The sequence below is a fragment of the Bos mutus genome, chromosome 7 (assembly GCF_027580195.1).
Source record: "Bos mutus isolate GX-2022 chromosome 7, NWIPB_WYAK_1.1, whole genome shotgun sequence".
NCBI lineage: Eukaryota > Metazoa > Chordata > Mammalia > Artiodactyla > Bovidae > Bos > Bos mutus.
In genome coordinates, this window is record NC_091623.1 from 46,197,643 (window position 1) to 46,214,704 (window position 17,062).

General features: G+C 51.5%; 1 protein-coding gene across 3 annotated transcripts in view; it reads left to right on the plus strand.

Annotated features, from left to right (window-relative positions):
• Nucleotides 1–16,190, plus strand: part of KCNN1 (potassium calcium-activated channel subfamily N member 1) — a 29,506-nt gene extending 13,316 nt beyond the window's left edge. Inside the window, exons 5-10 of one of the 3 annotated variants that reach the window (XM_070373299.1) lie at nucleotides 592–733; nucleotides 6,406–6,516; nucleotides 7,326–7,428; nucleotides 11,250–11,407; nucleotides 11,794–11,863; nucleotides 15,566–15,704. In XM_070373299.1, coding sequence (XP_070229400.1) covers nucleotides 592–733; nucleotides 6,406–6,516; nucleotides 7,326–7,428; nucleotides 11,250–11,407; nucleotides 11,794–11,814 — 535 coding nt within the window. In that variant the 3' untranslated portion in view covers nucleotides 11,815–11,863; nucleotides 15,566–15,704. Of the gene's footprint in view, nucleotides 1–591; nucleotides 734–6,405; nucleotides 6,517–7,325; nucleotides 7,454–11,249; nucleotides 11,408–11,793; nucleotides 11,864–15,565 lie in introns of all 3 variants that reach the window. The other 2 variants (XR_011464726.1, XM_070373298.1) reach the window with 2 other exon arrangements.
• Nucleotides 16,191–17,062: the final 872 nt, after the last annotated feature.

Below are 17,062 nucleotides of genomic sequence, written 5' to 3' on the forward strand. Positions count from 1 at the left end.
TTCCACATGTTGACTGTCCTAGGACTCCCATCCCCAGGGCTTGCTCCTGCAGGCTTCTGTCTCCCCGTGGAGTCCTCCTCCCCTCTCAGGGCCTTGCTGATTGGGGAAGTTCTTCCTGGTGTCTGACCTGAATCCTTGCCTCTACTTCCTGCTGCTTCTGGTGCCCATGGCCACCTGTGTTTGCATCTGTCTGTGTGTCTGTCTTTGGGAGGGGGATCGTGTGCTTATGCGTGGACACATGTGGACGCTCCCTCACCTGGACCCCTTACTGCCCCATAACGAGCAGCTTGGTGGTCAGGTGAAAGGAGGGTGTTGTAAGGGATGCTGGGGAGGAGGGTATGGGTGCCCTCTGCCCTGGGGTGTCCTCAGGAGGACCATGGGGCTGTCTTGGGCACTAACCATTGCCCCACACTGCCCTACAGCAACACTTTGGATACTTTGAGCCTCCAGAGTGGTCAGCTTCCTGCGGTCAAGGCCCCCCATGCAGTCAGATGGACCCAGGGCCCTGCCTTCCTGGCACTGCCCCTGGGGGTGTGATGATGGCAGAGAGACCAGTGTGGACTGACTAGGCCCTCCCTGGCTCCCCTTCAGGTACCACGACAAGCAGGAGGTGACCAGCAACTTCCTGGGGGCCATGTGGCTCATCTCCATCACCTTTCTCTCCATCGGCTACGGTGACATGGTGCCCCACACCTATTGCGGGAAGGGCGTGTGCCTGCTCACCGGCATCATGGTAAGGTCGAGGGCCCCTGCATATCCCCACTGATGGGAGCTCACCCCATTTCGAGCTGGGCCTGCTCAGAGTTCCTCCCTGTGTCAGCCCTCCATTGCCCCCTTCCCTCTGATGCCGCATGAAACCCACCCCTTTAGGCTTCCAGGGGACATCTCTTCTTGGGTTCTTCCAGCCTGAGTCATACAGCTTCTCCTGTGCCCACCAGGCCAGATGTTGCAGTCCACTCTGAACCAAGAGTAACCATTGCCCCTTCATGCCCCACAGCCCACGTAACTCACGGCCCTTGGATCCAGGGCAAGGGGCTTGATGCTTCTGTGCCTTGGTTTCCCTGGCTGTAACCAGTGCCCACTCCTGCTTCTTGCAGGGACTCAGTCCCTTCATTTTTGTGAAATGCCTACAGCCATGAATGCCTCAGATACCCAGTCAATACCCCCGACCCCTGCCATCACAACCCAGTTCCCCATCCTTGCCTAACTCTCAGGGTGTGCTGAGCATCCCACTGAGCTCCTCAGGTGTGAAGTTTATCTCATGTGACTTTGTGGGCCCAGGCGGCACCCCGTCTTCCCTAAAGTCTTCCTAAGTCAGTCTGCAGCAGCAGCCTTATCTTTACCGTGATTCGATCATTAGGTTCCCTGCCCATCCCTTCCTTCTGGGACCTTCTTTCTCTCCAAGCTTCTTTGATCTCCATAAGTGCTTTTCCATGTTTTGAATTATGACTTGTTTGACGTATGGTAGGGAAGGCCCTGGAGAAGGCAATGGCACCCCACTCCAATACTCTCGCCTGGAAAATCCCATGGACGGAGGAGCCTGGTGGGCTGGAGTCCATGGGGTCGCCAAGAGTTGGACAGGACTGAGCGACTTCATTTTCATGACTTATGGGATCCTAGCTCCCTGACCGAAGATGGAACCCACACTTTCGGCAGTGAAAGTGTGATGTTTTCACTTCACGACCACTCGACCACCAGGGAATTCCCCTGAGGTTGGAGAAGGCAATGGCACCCCACTCCAGTACTCTTGCCTGGAAAATCCCATGGACGGAGGAGCCTGGTGGACTGGAGTCCATGGGGTTGCTAAGAGTCGGACACGACTAAGCGACTTCACTTTCACTTTTCACTTTCATGCATTGGAGGAGGAAATGGCAACCCACTCCAGTGTTCTTGCCTGGAGAATCCCAGGGACGGGGGAGCCTGGTGGGCTGCCGTCTCTGGGGTCGCACAGAGTCGGACACGACTGAAGCGACTTAGCCGCAGAAGCAGCAGCAGCAGGGAACGCCTATCCCTAGGCCCTAGTTAACACCTTCATTTTGATGCCAGAAACTTGGCCTCTGTGTACTGATTTCAAGTCAAATCTTGGAGATAGAGTTTGGGGTGAAATATAAAAGAATAGCTTTATTGCTTTGCTAGACAGAAAGGGACACAGCAGGCTTGTGCCCCTCAAAACTGTGTCCCAGCCCGGGAGGATTTGGTGAAGGGTTTCATAGCAGTGGCTCCAGGGTGGAGTTTTCCCTGGTGGTTCAGGCGATAAAGAATCTGCCTACAATGCAGAAGACCCAGGTTCGATCTCTGGATCAGGAAGGTCCCTTGGAGAAGGGAATGACTGCCCACTCCAGTATTCTTGCCTGGAGAATTCTATGGACAGAGGAGCCTGGTGGGCTACAGTCCATGGGGTTGCAAAGAGTCAGACACAACTTAGCACCTAAACAACAACAACAAATTTAATTTGCTGGAGGTGGGGTGCTGGAGTAGATTGTAAAATAACATAAGGAAACATGCATAATGCCTTTTAACTAAGAGAGGGCTGGGTCAGCTTAGCCTATAGAAGCAAGGACCCAGTGGGGCCAGAGAAGGATGTGTACCCCCAGCTCGTGTCCAAAAAGAAAGACAAAGGGCAAAGAGGGGAGAGAGCCACGGGCCTGGGGAGATGGTGAGAACGTGAGACAGTCAACGTTCAGTGAAGGGGGCCGAGTGGACCCAATGGAAACACAGCCCCTCCTTCTGCGGGAGGAAAGAAAACCATGGTGGGGATGATGAGGGACTTTCGTAGGGACAGATGCATTTCTGTACAAAGGGAAATAAGTGGCCTGGGGAGGACCATGGGGGGAATTAGGTTGACTTCCTTTGGCTTGTTTGTGTTAATTTTTTCGCAAATTGAAATTGAGCAGGACCCTGTGGGCACAGAAACCTTTCAGAGAGTTGCTGATCAGGGGAGGGGATACAGAGACAGGAGAGGAGCAGCCGGGAACCCGCAGCGCAGCCTGGGGGCAGGGCCCCGGTTCTGCCTCAGGGACACAAATATCTTTGAGCTCTTCTACGGAACTAAAGCCTCCAGCCAATGGAAGACAACGAAATACTTGGTAAAGCGGTCTTCATTCCAGAGAGGTCAGTTTGATAACCATGGGAATCACAGAAACTCATCCAGAGATCACCTGAGGCCAGGTTAAAGGGATGCAGGCCCTGCACACACTCTTGAGCCTTATCTGCAACCCCCCCACCAACCTCTGCTATGAAGAACTGTGAGCATGTCAGTCTCTCAGTCATGTCCAACTCTGCGACCCCATGGACTATAGCCCACCAGGCTCCTCTGTCCATAGAGTTCTCCAGACAAGAATACTGGAGTGGGTAGCCATTCCCTTCTCCAGGGGATCTTCCTGATGCAGGGATCAAACCCGCATCTCCTGCATTGGCAGGCGAGTTCTTAACTACTGAGCCACCAGGGAAGTCCTCAGATGAACTTTACAGATAAAAAACCCGAAGTATTCAGATAAGATGACTTTAAACCCAGAAACCCTGCAGTGAAACAGAAAAGCCGTGTTCTCTGCACTGGAATGAGCCTCCTTCCAGAAACTTAGTTTGGTATTTAGCCTGCAGCTCACTCCTGGCCCTCGCCTCCAGCAAATGCAGGAGTGTTTATACCCAGGGATGCTTCTTGCTTTTCTGTTACCACGTAGCCAGGTATCACATGAAGCCACACCTTGGTCTTTCAAGCCTTTCTGCTTCTTATTCTCCTTTTATTGTCTCCTCTTCCGTCCTTGTCCAAGTGTGTCCCCTCCCTGTCACTGTTCCATGGCCCACCCACTTCCAAAATGTTATAAAACACACATTTGCTCATCCTTGAACTTCAGTGCATCCCAGCATGGCCTCCTCTAAACTCAGAGCCTTTTGCTGGATGTGGCATCTGTGTTATTGTGTGGCACACTGGCCAGCAGCCCGTCTTCTTCCTGGCTGCATAGTATTCCACATGGAGGGTCCCAATATGTTCTTGGCCCCAGTTGACAGGGATTTCTGTTTTTAAATTTTTATTGAAGTATAGTTGACTTACAATGTTGTGCCAATCTCTGCTTATAGCTAATGACCCAGTTACACACAGAAAACAGTCTTTTTATTGAATATTCTTTTCCATTATGGTTTATCACAGGATACTGAGTATAGTCTCCTGTGCTATATCAGTAGGGCCTTGTTTATCCATTCTGTATGTAACAGTTTGTATCTGCTAATCCCGCACTTCCACCCCCTCGCTTCCACCTCCCTCTCCCTGCTGACAACCACAGGTTTGTTCTCTGCGTCTGTGAGTTTGTTTCTACTCTGCAGATAGGGTCATTTGTGCCACGTTTTAGATTCCACGTATAAATGATGCCATATGGTATTTGTCTTTCTCGTTTTTAGTTACTTCACTTAGTATGGTAATGTCTAGTTTCCCCCATGTTGCTGCAAGAGGCATTATTTGATTCTTTTTTTGTAGCTGAGTAGTAGTCCATGGTATATATGTACCACGTCTTTATCCAGTCATCTGTCAGGGGATATTTAGACTGTTTCCATTTCTTAGCTATTGTGCATAGTGCTGCTTTGAATATAGGGATGCATGTACCTTTGTGAATTGTAGTTTTGTCTGGGTATGTGCCCAGCAGTGGGATTGCTGGATGGTATGGTAATTCCATTTTTCATTTTCTGAGGAACCTCCACACTGTTTACCGTAGTGACTGAACCAATGTCCATTCCCATCAACAGTGCGGAAGGGTTTCCTTTTCTCCACAGCGTTTCCAGTATTTGTTGTTTGTGGACTTTTTAATGGTGGTCATTCTGACAGGTGTGAGGAGGTACCTCATTATAGTTTTGATTTGCATTTCTGTCACAGTTGCTGATGTTGAGCATCTTTTCATGTGCCTATTGGCCATCTGTACGTCTTCTTTGGAGAAATATCTATTAATGTGTTCTGCTCATTTTTCAACTGGGCTGTTTGTTTTTTGTTGTTGAGTTGTATGAGCTGTCAGTGTATTTTGGAAATTAAACCCTTGTCTGTTACATCATTTGCAAATATTTTCTCCCATTCTGTAGGTTGTCTTTTTTCTTTTTTTTTTTGTGGTTTCCTTTGCTGTACAAAAGCTCGTAACTTTGACTAGTTCCCATTTGTTTATTTTTATTTCTATTGCTTTGGAAGACTGAACTAAGAAAACACTGGTACGATTTATGTCAGAGAATGTTTTAGACAGGGCTTTTCTTGAACACAGACTCCTGAGTCCTCCCAAGACCCATATCCTGGCCAGAAATGCATGATGGGATCTCCTCAAGGGGTGGCTTTGTGCCCACCCTTCCCCATAAATGTTTGCTTCTATCTGTAAGAAAAGCTAGCCACTCCCCTGGTCCCCAGGGGCTGGGTTTGGGTCTCTTGCTTCCTTCCATCCTGTATGCAGCACCCACAGGAGGAAGCAGTGGGTGCGTGAGGTGCCAGAGAGAGCCCTGGTACAACCAGGGAGCCGCCTTCCGGCCCCTCAGCGGCCCCCCTCACCGGCCCCTGCCACCTGCTCCCTGGCCACTCCTGGGCTGACGACAGCTAGGTGCCCTGTGTTCCCAGGATCCCCATTCTCAGTGGCTGAATGCCCCCTTTCTCTCCCTCCTCCATCACTTTTCACTGTCCCCACTACTCCTGCCTGGCAGCCTTGCCCTCCTCCTTGGGTCCCTCCCTCCTGCCCTTCTGCCTCTCAAGTGGCCGCCAAGCGGACAAGCAAGTCCTCTCTGGCCTCCTTCCCTCGCTGGGGGACTGGCTGCCATTCAGGACATACTGGGGAGTGTGGTTGCTAAGAGCAGGGAGCCCCATCACAGGGGAGACGACCCCTCCTTTTACTTCCCCGCATCCTGGGACCTAAACTTTGCCTCTGCTGTCCTGAAAATGCGCCACCATGGTCAGCTGACCTGATCTTCTTTCTCACCGCCCTTCTGACCCTACCAGTTAGCTGCATTACTGGTCAGCAACATGTCAGCTGGGTCTCTGTCTCCATCATTAGACCCCAAAGCCTGGATGGAAACTCTTCCCATCCTCCCACCTCCATGGGCATCAGCCCCAAATGGACATGCAGATCCTGCCTGCTTCTTGTCCTTTTCCTTATCTTTGAGCCTCACTTTTCCCCTCTACCCAAGAGGGTTAAGAGTGGTCCTGCCTCCTGGGCTTGTTGGGAATCAAACGGACTAATGTATGGCACAGACTCCCTGGACATTCGGTGGTATTAAGCAAGAGGGGTTTAGAGTCAGTGAACTCAGAAGATGAGATTTGCCAACCCTGCAGGTTTGGAGGGCAAAGGTGAGGGGGGAACCAGGAAGGCTTCCTGGAGGAGGGAGGGTGTCCTACTTGCGACCCATATGAGGTGGATTCTGACACACCCCCTCACCTTCTTCATGCAGGGGGCTGGCTGCACGGCACTCGTGGTGGCTGTGGTGGCCCGGAAGCTGGAGCTCACCAAGGCAGAGAAGCACGTGCACAACTTCATGATGGACACTCAGCTCACCAAGCGGGTAAGGACACCAGCCCCATCACAGCCATTTCACCTCCTGGTCCTCAAGGCTGACTCTCCCGCCTTGCTTCCGCATGTGTGCCCGTGGGTCACACCATGCTGCCTGTGTATGCCCAGAGTGCCCTGAGCTGCACCGCCATGTAAACACCGTTGAGCTGTGCACAGAGTCGTGGCTATGGCCACAGGTGTCCACTTCCGTGCTCAGTCACAGCCCAGCCAAAGGCCACTCAATGAGAGGCAGGCAGCCAGGTGCAACTTATAAGCTGTATAAGAGACCCACCTCAGCAGGTGGGTCTGTCTGTGCCTATTTGCTCACATATAAAGTGAGAGAGATTCAACCGTGTGTAGATTCACCGAGGTAACATTAGCAAGACGTATAGAAAGGGTCTGGCCTGTGGTGAGTGATATTAGGCACCCATGCATGCACACACACACACACAGAGTACAGATGTGGCTGGGTAAACATGGTCCTGCCTTACAGTCCCAGGACCCCAGAGGGATACTTCCATTCCAGTTTCTGGGAGTTTCTGGAAGTTTCCAGAAGTTTCCAGAGCCTTCCATAGTTTTGTGCCTACTCGGGGCTTCCCAGGTGGCTCAGTGGTAAAGAATCCACCTGCCAATGCAGTAGATGTAGGTTTGATCCCTGGGTTGGGAAGATCCCCTGGAGGAGGAAATGGCAACCCACTGCAATATTCTTGCCTGAAAAATCCCATGGGCAGAGGAGCCTGGCGGGCTAGACTCTATGGGGTCACAAAGAGTTGGACATGACTGAGCAGCAGCAGCAAGGATCTGTTCTTTCTTTGGCCTCAGGTAAAAAACGCCGCTGCTAACGTTCTCAGGGAGACGTGGCTCATCTACAAACACACCAGGCTGGTGAAAAAGCCAGACCAGGCCCGGGTTCGGAAACACCAGCGTAAGTTCCTCCAAGCCATCCATCAGTAAGTCCAGCACCTTCCCATCGCGTTTCTGTGTCCACCTGGCACAGAGGCAGCCCTGGCTCGGGGGAGGAGGCTGCAGACGAGGCCAGACGGCTCGTCGTGGCTACATACATCATGACCATTCCCGTTTGGGGGGGTCAGTTGGTTGGGGCCTACGGCTTCTGTGCTGGGTGGGATAGTGGGACCAGCACTTTTGCAGGACAGTCACCTCTGATAAATCATGCAGACCACCCAACATAAGTGGCAGGAAGCATATTTTATTCTCTGGAATAGCCAAAATGTGTTTCCCCTGGACACGAAAGCAGTTTCCCCTTCTTGCTTTGGCTTCCAGGAAGCTCAGAATTAAATCTGTGGCCTGATTTGTATGATGTGGGGTAATCAGAGATTACTAAATTTCCTCCGTTGTCCCTTTTTCCTGAGAATTATTTAATCAAGTAGTTCTCATGTTGGCTGCTCATTGGAGTCACCTAGGGAGTGCTTTTTAAAATCCCATGGGCCATACCAAATGCCAGTTACAGTAGAGTCTGGGATACAGCCTGAGCTCAAGTTTAAGTTCCTCAGGTGAATCCAGTGTTCAGCCGGAGTTGGCAGACTTTTTCTGTAAAGGACCAGATATTAATTATTTCAGGCTTGGTGAGCCAAAATGTCTCTGTTGAAACTACTCAGCTCTGCTGTTGTAGCAGGAAGGCAGCAAGGTGAATGGGTGTAACTATGCTCCGATAAAACTTTGTTTTCTAAAACAATCAGCTGCCCAGAATTTGGCCTATAAACCATAATATGCCAGTCACTGTCCACAAGAAATATTATGTGAGTAACATTCATAGTTTAAAATTGTCTAGCACCCACATTTTTAAGAGGTGAAAAATAAATGAAATTAATTTGAATATATTTATTCAACCTAATATGTAAAAATCATTATCACTTACTAATATGTGACTAATATAAAAATCATTAATATTTTAGAAAGTTTTTGATACTAAATCTTTGCAGTCTGATGGGTATTTTACACTTACAACCTGTTTTTATTCAGACGAGTCACATTTCAGTATTCACTAGCTACATATAGGAGGTATGGGACAGTGTGCAGTCTAGAATTTAAACAGGTCCAAATTCTATGGGATCCGGCACTCAACAATAAATTAGAGTTGAGTCACATAGTTCCTGATTTAAAATTTTCAAGCATCTTAAGGCACTTTTCAAAATGAGCCTATGCATTCCCAGCTCTTACATTCTGGAAAACCTCATTCACAATTGGGCTTCCCTAGGACAATCAGATGGATTCTTACCCTAAGAACTCCTCAACCAGACTCAGGGGCTGATGAATCAGAGAGTGAGGAAAACAATGTTAGGGTCTGAACTAGTGCAGCAGGAAGGCGATCAAGCCAGCCATAAGGAACAGAGATGGGAGGCAACACTGCCAACCCCTGTGTGAGCAGGAGAGTCGGGCAGCTTGCTGTGGGGAGATTCCAGGGTGTGGCTAGTGTGGTCAGCTACTGGGGCACCGCAGGGTAGCAGAGTGTGGCCGTAGAAGACCAGGCCATGAGCGAGGAAGCTCAGCTAGCTAACTTTAATTTTTTAAATCCTGTTTACTCATTTTGCCTCTTTTTAAAGAATAGCTTTATTAAAGTGTAATCAACATTCAGTCAACTGCAGCTATTTAGAGTGCACAGTTTGATAAGTATTAACATATGTGTACACCCATGAAACTATCACCACACTCAAGATAATGAACAGATTCATTGCCCTAAAAGTCTTCTTGAGCCCCATCACCCTTGTCTTTTAACTAGACTTTAGCCCATTAACATTTATTGTGTTTACTGCGCCATCCTTGTTTTTTTAGCTAGAGTTTAATCCATTTACATTTATTGTTACGATTGAATTAATTTCTCATGATAACAATCTCTACTTCACAAGACTGTGGGGAGGTTTAAATGGAGTGATATGCAAAAATGCCTGGCATAGTTCATGGCACAGAGCAAGTATTCAGTTACATATGGTACCCCCAACCTCTGCTTCCAGTATCACCTAGGAAGCAGGGAAAGAAATCGGTACCCCACTTACTTGGCATCACTGTGCCCAGGTGTTTGTCCTGTTTGCTCACAAGACCCTACAGCCCTCCTTGCTGACCCTTCAAAGGTTGTTTACTGACCACAGGGTCCCAGTCTGGTCTCTGCCACCTAACTGTGGGGCCTGAGCAAGTGACTATGCTACCTCAAGCTTCATTTTTCTTATCTGTAAAGTGGAAACAGTGGTGACAGCCCTCTTCTCCAGGAATGGAGTATGGATCAAACACAGTTGGGGTGACCAGATGACTTGCCTGCGCCTGTCTACCACGTAGTATTTTCTGAAAATGGGAAGCGGTGTTGTTGTTGACACCCTCGATATGTTCATTTGGTTATCCCACAAGAATTTCCTCCACCAGCTGGTGTGCCAGGCTTGGGGGGCACAGACCTGTCTCTGCTCTGGACCTTGCTCTAAGGGATATCCCTGAAAGTTCTCTGGGAGAAGTTGGAGGGTAGGAATTGAGGACAGATAGGTCAGTGGAGAAGACACCTGCTTTGTGAGTTACCTGTGTTCTTTTGCTCTGGGGCAGGACTATCTCACCTTCAGGTCCCCCTGTACCCCCCTCAAATAGTGGCCTTATAAGAACAGCTGATGAAATCAAGAACATTTGGACTAGGGCCTGAAAGATGGATGGGGTTTGGGTAGGAACCACGAGGTGGGCATGCACACCAAGGAGTGTGCCCAGTTTGGACAAAGGTGGGCAGTGGGAATGAGCACAGGGCCCAGCAGACAAGAGGTGCCGCCTGCAGGCATGAGGGAGCCATGGCGCCTTCTGAGCTGGAGAGCCCCCACGGCGGGAGTGTGGTATGAGCAGCCGGTGGAAAGGGCGAAGTGGTCTCAGAGGGGACAGACTGGGGATATAGCATAGTGTACACGTTTCCCAGGGCTCCTTTAACAAAGTACCACAAGCTGGGTGGTTTCAAACAGAATTTGTGATCGCACCTCTGGAGGCCAGAAGTCCACAGTCAAGGTGTTGGCAGGACCATTCTCCCCCTGAGGACATTAGGGGAATGTCTGTCGCGGGCATCTCTCCTAGCTGTTGGCAGCCCCAGCGCTCCTTGGCTCGTAGAAGCATTGCTCCAATCCTCCGTCTTCATATGCTCTCCCTGTGTCTTCACATCATTCTCCCTCCCTGTGTGCGTGTCCAAATTTCCCCCCTTTATAAGGATACCAGTGTACCAGTTATCTTAACCTGATTAAATCTGTAGAGACTCCATTTCCAAACAGTCACATTGTGAGGTGCTGGAGGTTAGGACTTCAGCATGTCATTTGTGGGGACACCATTCAACCTGCAACAGGAAGGTTCCAGAGATGCCAAGAATGACTTCCCCATGGCAGGCATGTCCATGGCTCCTTAGCAAGCCTCTGTTTCGTCTCCAGGGCACCCCCAGACTTCAGTGTTGGGGTGGCCTGTATCTGCCTCCACCTCTCCAGACCGAGAAGTGGGTCCTCCCCGGGTTACTGACAACACCCAGGATGGGTGGGACCCAGGGGTCCTCTCTAAGCATCTGTCACATGTTGGATGTGCCGGGGCCTGCCTGAAATGGTCTCCCTGGGCTGGCTTAGCTGCAGAAGGGGCGGAGAGAAGGGGTGAGGACAAACCCCATGCCCGCACAGGGAGCCGTCCCTAGGCCCAAGGTCCCAGAGGCTGAGTGGCAGTGCAGCTTCAAGTCCTGGTAGGAGGCTAGTAGGCACCGGCTTTGCCCCCTCTGAGCCTCGGTTTCCCCCTCAGGAAATGTGTGGGCACAGTTTTCTGGACTAAATGCCATCTCCAGGGCCGGGAGCTTGGTACAGGCTGGCATACAGTGTGACTGCAGGGCTGAAGGCAGCTGCATATGCTGGGAGGGCCCTGTTGGAGAGAGGAAGCAGAGAGACGATGCATCCCTGAGGGTGGGTACCACCCCCTCAGAGGCTGGACCTCTTCCAAGAGCAAGGGCCCTGGGGTGGTGCACATGGGAGTGGGCCGGGCTGGGTACAGGCCGCCCAGCTGTGCTGAGATTAAAATTGCCTTGTGGTTTCTCTCTGCTCCGCCGGGTCCCACCAGAGCGCAGAAGTAAGTCTCTTCCCTGGGGCTTAGTGCATGTCTGCTGAACCATCCCCCAGGCCCTGCTGCCCTCTGCATGCCAGGAGGGGACGGGCTGCAAGGGGACCTCCGCTTGCCCCTCATCCCCCAACTGCATACCCCACAAGGTGACTCTGGGTGGGGTGAGTTGCATGGGAGACCCCTGACCCCGCTGCAGCCTCAGCACAACCCCACCTGCCCACCTGTCCCCCAGGCTCCGGAGTGTGAAGATTGAGCAAGGGAAGCTGAATGACCAGACCAACACACTCGCAGACCTGGCCAAGGTGAGGAGGGCAGGGCAAGGTGGGGCAGCTCCGGGGGCCAGAGGGGGTTGGTTGGGCCTTCAGGGGAGGAGGAGAAATGTTAATTGCTCAGTCATGTCTGACTCTTCTGTGACCCCATGGACTGTAGCCTGCCAGGCTCCTCTGTCCATAGAATTCTCCAGGCAAGAATACTGGAGTGGGTTGCCATGCCCTTCTCCAGGGGATCTTCCCAACCTAGGGATCCAACCTGGGTCTCCTGCATTGCAGGACGATTCTTTACTGTCCGAGCCACCGGAGAAGCCTGATAAAGGAGGAGGAGGGGGAGGGGGACAGGGAGGAGGAGCGGGGTGTTCAGTAAAGAACCAGGCCCAGCTCCTGCCAGGGAGGCAGGAACAGTGCTGGTGCCCATGGTACAGGCCAGGGGTGCAGGGCAGGGAGCAGCCACTGTGAACATGAGCCCTGCCTGCAAGGGTCCACTGTGACCGGAGGCTCCAGTTGTTAGAGAGATGCCAGAGATCTACATCTGTGTGTAAAATCTTTACTTTGGAATGTTGGCGGCTATTTTACACTTTTAACTAATAACTCTAATAAGAATATGTAATTAGTGGGCTGAATTGGTGAAGTGGTACTTTCATATTTAGAAACGTCAGCTACATACAGGCTCTAAAGTTTAAGAGAAAAACAAATTTCTTTTGCTATGAATATACATTCTAATTATAGACTTCCCAAGCGGCTCAGTGGTAAAAGAATCCACCTGCCAATGTAGAAGACACAGGTTTAATCCCTGGGTCGGGAAGATCCCCCAAAGAAGGAAATGGATACCCACTCCAGCATTCTTGCCTGGAGAATCCCATGGACAGAGGTGCCTGGCGGACTATAGGCCATGCAGTCGCAAAGAGTCAGACATGACTTGGTGACTAAATAAGCAAGAGAGCAGAGCCTCAGGAGAAAGCTTATTTGTATAGCAATTAATATCTTTGAGGAGATTAAAGTTAATTGCCAGAGCTCTGTAAGATCAGTTTGTGTTAGAAATGAATCTGTTTGTTAGTTCTAACGTCAGGTCCCGTCCGATTTCTTGCTTTGTGTTCATCCATTAAAAGATATGTCAACTGACTCAACTTCAGTTGGGCAAGCTCTTAGAATATTTGTCACAGTCTTCTCAACTCCCGGGGTTCCCTGGCAGCTCAGAGGTTAAAGCGTCTGCCTGGAATTCAGTTGGGCAAGCTCTTAGAATATTTGTCACAGTCTTCTCAACTCCCGGGGTTCCCTGGCAGCTCAGAGGTTAAAGCGTCTGCCTGGAATTCAGTTGGGCAAGCTCTTAGAATATTTGTCACAGTCTTCTCAACTCCCGGGGTTCCCTGGCAGCTCAGAGGTTAAAGCGTCTGCCTGGAATTCAGTTGGGCAAGCTCTTAGAATATTTGTCACAGTCTTCTCAACTCCCGGGGTTCCCTGGCAGCTCAGAGGTTAAAGCGTCTGCCTGGAATTCAGGAGACCTGGGTTTGATCCCTGGGTTGGGAAGATCCCCTGGAGAAGGAAATGGCAACCCACTCCAGTACTCTTGCCTGGAGAATCCCATGGAGGGAGGAGCCTGGTAGGCTACAGTCCATGGGGTCATAAAGAGTCGGACACCACTGAGCGACTTCACTTTCACTTTCCCAGCCCCCATCTGCCCTTTCACAAATAGTTCACATGTGAACTTTGCTAATTGACTCCATCTCCTAATCAATTAATAGATCTGAGCCTAATTTAATCTTATCCTTAGGAAATGTGAAGTCCTCTTCTATTTTACTAGTCATACTCATCACATTTTGGACTCACTCTCTTCATCATTAGCAAGAGAATGCAATTTAAGGGAGTTCCCTAGTAGCCTAGTGGTTAGGATTCTAGGCTTTCACTGCTGTAGCCCCAAATTCAATCCCTGGTCAGAGAACTGAGATCACGCAAGCCATGCAGTATGGCCAAAATAAAAAAAGAATGCAATTTAATTTAATACTAATCTACATGAACTTAATTTGGAAGGGAATGTTCTAGAAGCCTGAAGAAATAATTCAGTTGGTAGTAGAAAGAGCATAATCCTAAGAACGTGTAGAAGTCCTTGGCCAATTAATTTGATGCAAATGAGATAACAGCTCCAAATATATATATTAAATGCCTTTGAAAAACTCAGGTATATTATAGTCTGGATTATCCATTATCACACTTACTTCATGAGTATAGATGATTAAAATGTGAATTGCTAACAGTTATTTAAACCTGTAATTACAGCAGTATGCTCCTCTCAAAATACATTTAAGGAAGGTTTCTTTGAAGTAAGTCTTTCACTGGATTGGATGATATGGTTTCTAATTTTTTAAAAAAATTTAACAAGGTTAAAATGTTTTCCAGTATTAAGTTTTAATGCTTTCCAAGGTTGCTGATTTAATTTGTATCTCTCCAACGAAAACAAAATATATGTTCTAATAAAAACTTAAACCTCAGAGAGGGCCAAAAAGAACCATCCAGCCGCTGTTTGTTCAGTTGCTCAGTCGTGTCCAACTCTTTGTGACTCCACGGACTGCAGCCTGCCAGCCTCCTCTGTCCACAGAATTCTCCAGGCAAGAATATCTGAATGGGTTGCCATTTCCTTCTCCAATCCAAGGGCTGGATGCTTCCAGATGTTACTCCCTGGCCTTGGGAACTGTGTGGTCCCTTGAGGCAGGCTGGGATGAGGCTTTGTGGCCCTAGGAGGGCCCCAGAGGCATTTGTTCACCCTGGGATGGGATTTGCTTACCAGTAACAGGAAAGGGTGGAAGGAATGGCCCAGGTAAAGATTCAGGGCTGAGAGGCTGTGGGTATGGTGCGGAAAGAAGGAGCTGTGGTGTGGATGACCAATCTCCCTCCCACAGAGCCAGAGCATGGAGAGGGAGGGTGGGGTGACAGAAGCCTGAGGCCCAGAATGGGTGGTGAGCTGCGGACCAACCCCGGAGGGCGGGTGGGTAGCCGGGCAGGAGGGTCTAGTCTGCAGGGAGCTGGGCTGAGAATGGAACCACGGTCTAGCGCCACCTGGTGGCTACAGCAACATCTGCACCAAGGGCTGTCCGTGTGTGTCCCACCTCCCCCTACAATTCCCCGGCTCATCTATCTGGACACCCCTGCTTGCTGGGTTGTGAGAAGCAGTCGAGGTGGCAGGGACACCCCACCACTTGCTGTAACAGTGGCTGTTGTGGCGGTCGTGTCCCCTGGTCTGTGATGGAGTCGGATCCTTGGCGCGGTCACCTCTCCCCAAGACCCCCATCCCCCCCTCCCCAGTCTAATGTGGGAAGCGGGGGACAGTTTACAACCTAGCCTCCTCCCCCTCGACCGTGTTCCCAGCCTGGAACAACGTCAGTCCAGAATCACCCAAGACCACCCTCTGATTTTATGCACCATGTGGCTAGTTCATCCCCTCAGAGCAACTCTGGTCACACCCACTGGGCCCCAGGACCCCCCTTGACCTTCCCCTGGACTGCTGGGCCCGAGCCTGGCATTCAAGACCTGTGTCTCGCCTCACCTGCTCTCCTGCCACTCCCTGGGGTCCACCCAAGAGACCTTGGGCTGGGCTGGTAGTGCACTTACAGTTGTCCCTCACGTAGGTCCAGTTAGTGGGTCACCGCCCAGCCGGGGCTGCCCTGCCGTCTCTCTGTGCCCATCCCTCCCTCTCTCTCACCTGGTTTCTCCTCTCTCTCCCGCCTCTCTGTTCGGCAGACCCAGAATGTCATGTACGACCTCATGTCCGAGCTGCACGCCCAGCACGAGGAGCTTGAGGCCCGCCTGGCTGCCCTTGAAAGCCGCCTGGATGCGTTGGGCACCTCCCTGCAGGCCCTGCCTGGCCTCATCACCCAAGCCATACGCCCACCCCCACCCGCCCTGCCTCCCTGGCCCGGCTCCGGCCCCCTAGACCAGGTGGCTCGGAGTCCCCCACACTGGTGGCCACCCGTGGCCCCTTCAGACTGTGGGTGACAGCCCTGCCTGCCACCGGACCCCTCAATTTTGGCCATCGTGTGGCCGCCACTTCCACGCCATCCAAGAAGCCCTGTACAGTGGCGCCTCTTGGAGTGCAAGGAGCCGAAGCTGAGTTGGGCTGAGTGGACTGGGGCCCGAACCACTGCACCCCACCCAGACTGTTCAGGCAGAGAGTAGGGCCAGATGGCAGGGGAGGGCAGGTCTGCTTCCTCCCTGATTGGAGCTGGGGGAGCTTGGAGCTTCCTCTGGTCCCCTGATTCCCGTGGTACGCCCCTCCCCGACCCTCGGCTCTCTCCAGGCCCCGGGTGGGTGTGGGGCAGCCAGGAGAGGGGTCCTTGCCAGTTCCAAATAAAGCAGGACCCGCCCACTTGCTGCCTGTTGTGTGTGGCTGGTGGACACTCGTATCATAACATGGGAAGTGGATACCAGGGCCCTGGGGATTCCAGACCGGATGTGGGGGTCAAGGTGAGCCCATCCCATCCTAGCCTAGTGGTCTCCCAGGCCTGAACTCCACACCTCCCTGAGGACACCTGGTACCAAGAAAGGGACCCTGCAGAGAGCAGGGCCCAGCCCTGGCCCGCAGGGGAAGTGGATAGTCAGGACGTCCCTCCAGCTCGCTTTGCCAGAGCACCTTGTAGGGGCCAGGCTCCAGTGGGACTCTAAGTCACGGTCCAGAGGGGGAAGTGACATGAGTGAGGAGGGCCATTCCGTTTTTGATGAATGTGGATTGAGCACCTGCTGTATACAGACAGTATAATGACGAGTCTTCACCAGAACCTGACCAGGGTAGGATGGGGAGACACAGAGAAGTGAAACCATCTGTCTGGGGCTACGGAGTGAAGAGGGATGAGCCAGGATTTACATTCAGGGGTCCACAGGCCAAGGGGAAGAATGGACTCGGTGGAGGTCACTCCATGGGGAGGGGACTACTGTGATCCTGGGCTTAGAGAGGCCTCTCTGGGGCAGAATGGAGGGGAAGGTCTCAGACAAGTAGAATCAGAAAGGTCCTTCCAGGCCTTGGGCTCAGAGTCCTGGAGTCAGGTGCGGAGGCAGGCTCTTGGCAGATGCTGGGCCCTGTGGAGAGGGAGGCTACTCTGGATCCAGCTGAGAGCCCAGGCTCTGGCAGCCTCTGATAAAGCCGTGGGCCACCTGCCTGGGGGTGATAGGTGGGACACAAGAACAAGAAGGACCCGGGGAGGTGTCGGTGGGCTGAGGTAAGATGTGGGTTCGAGTCCCGAG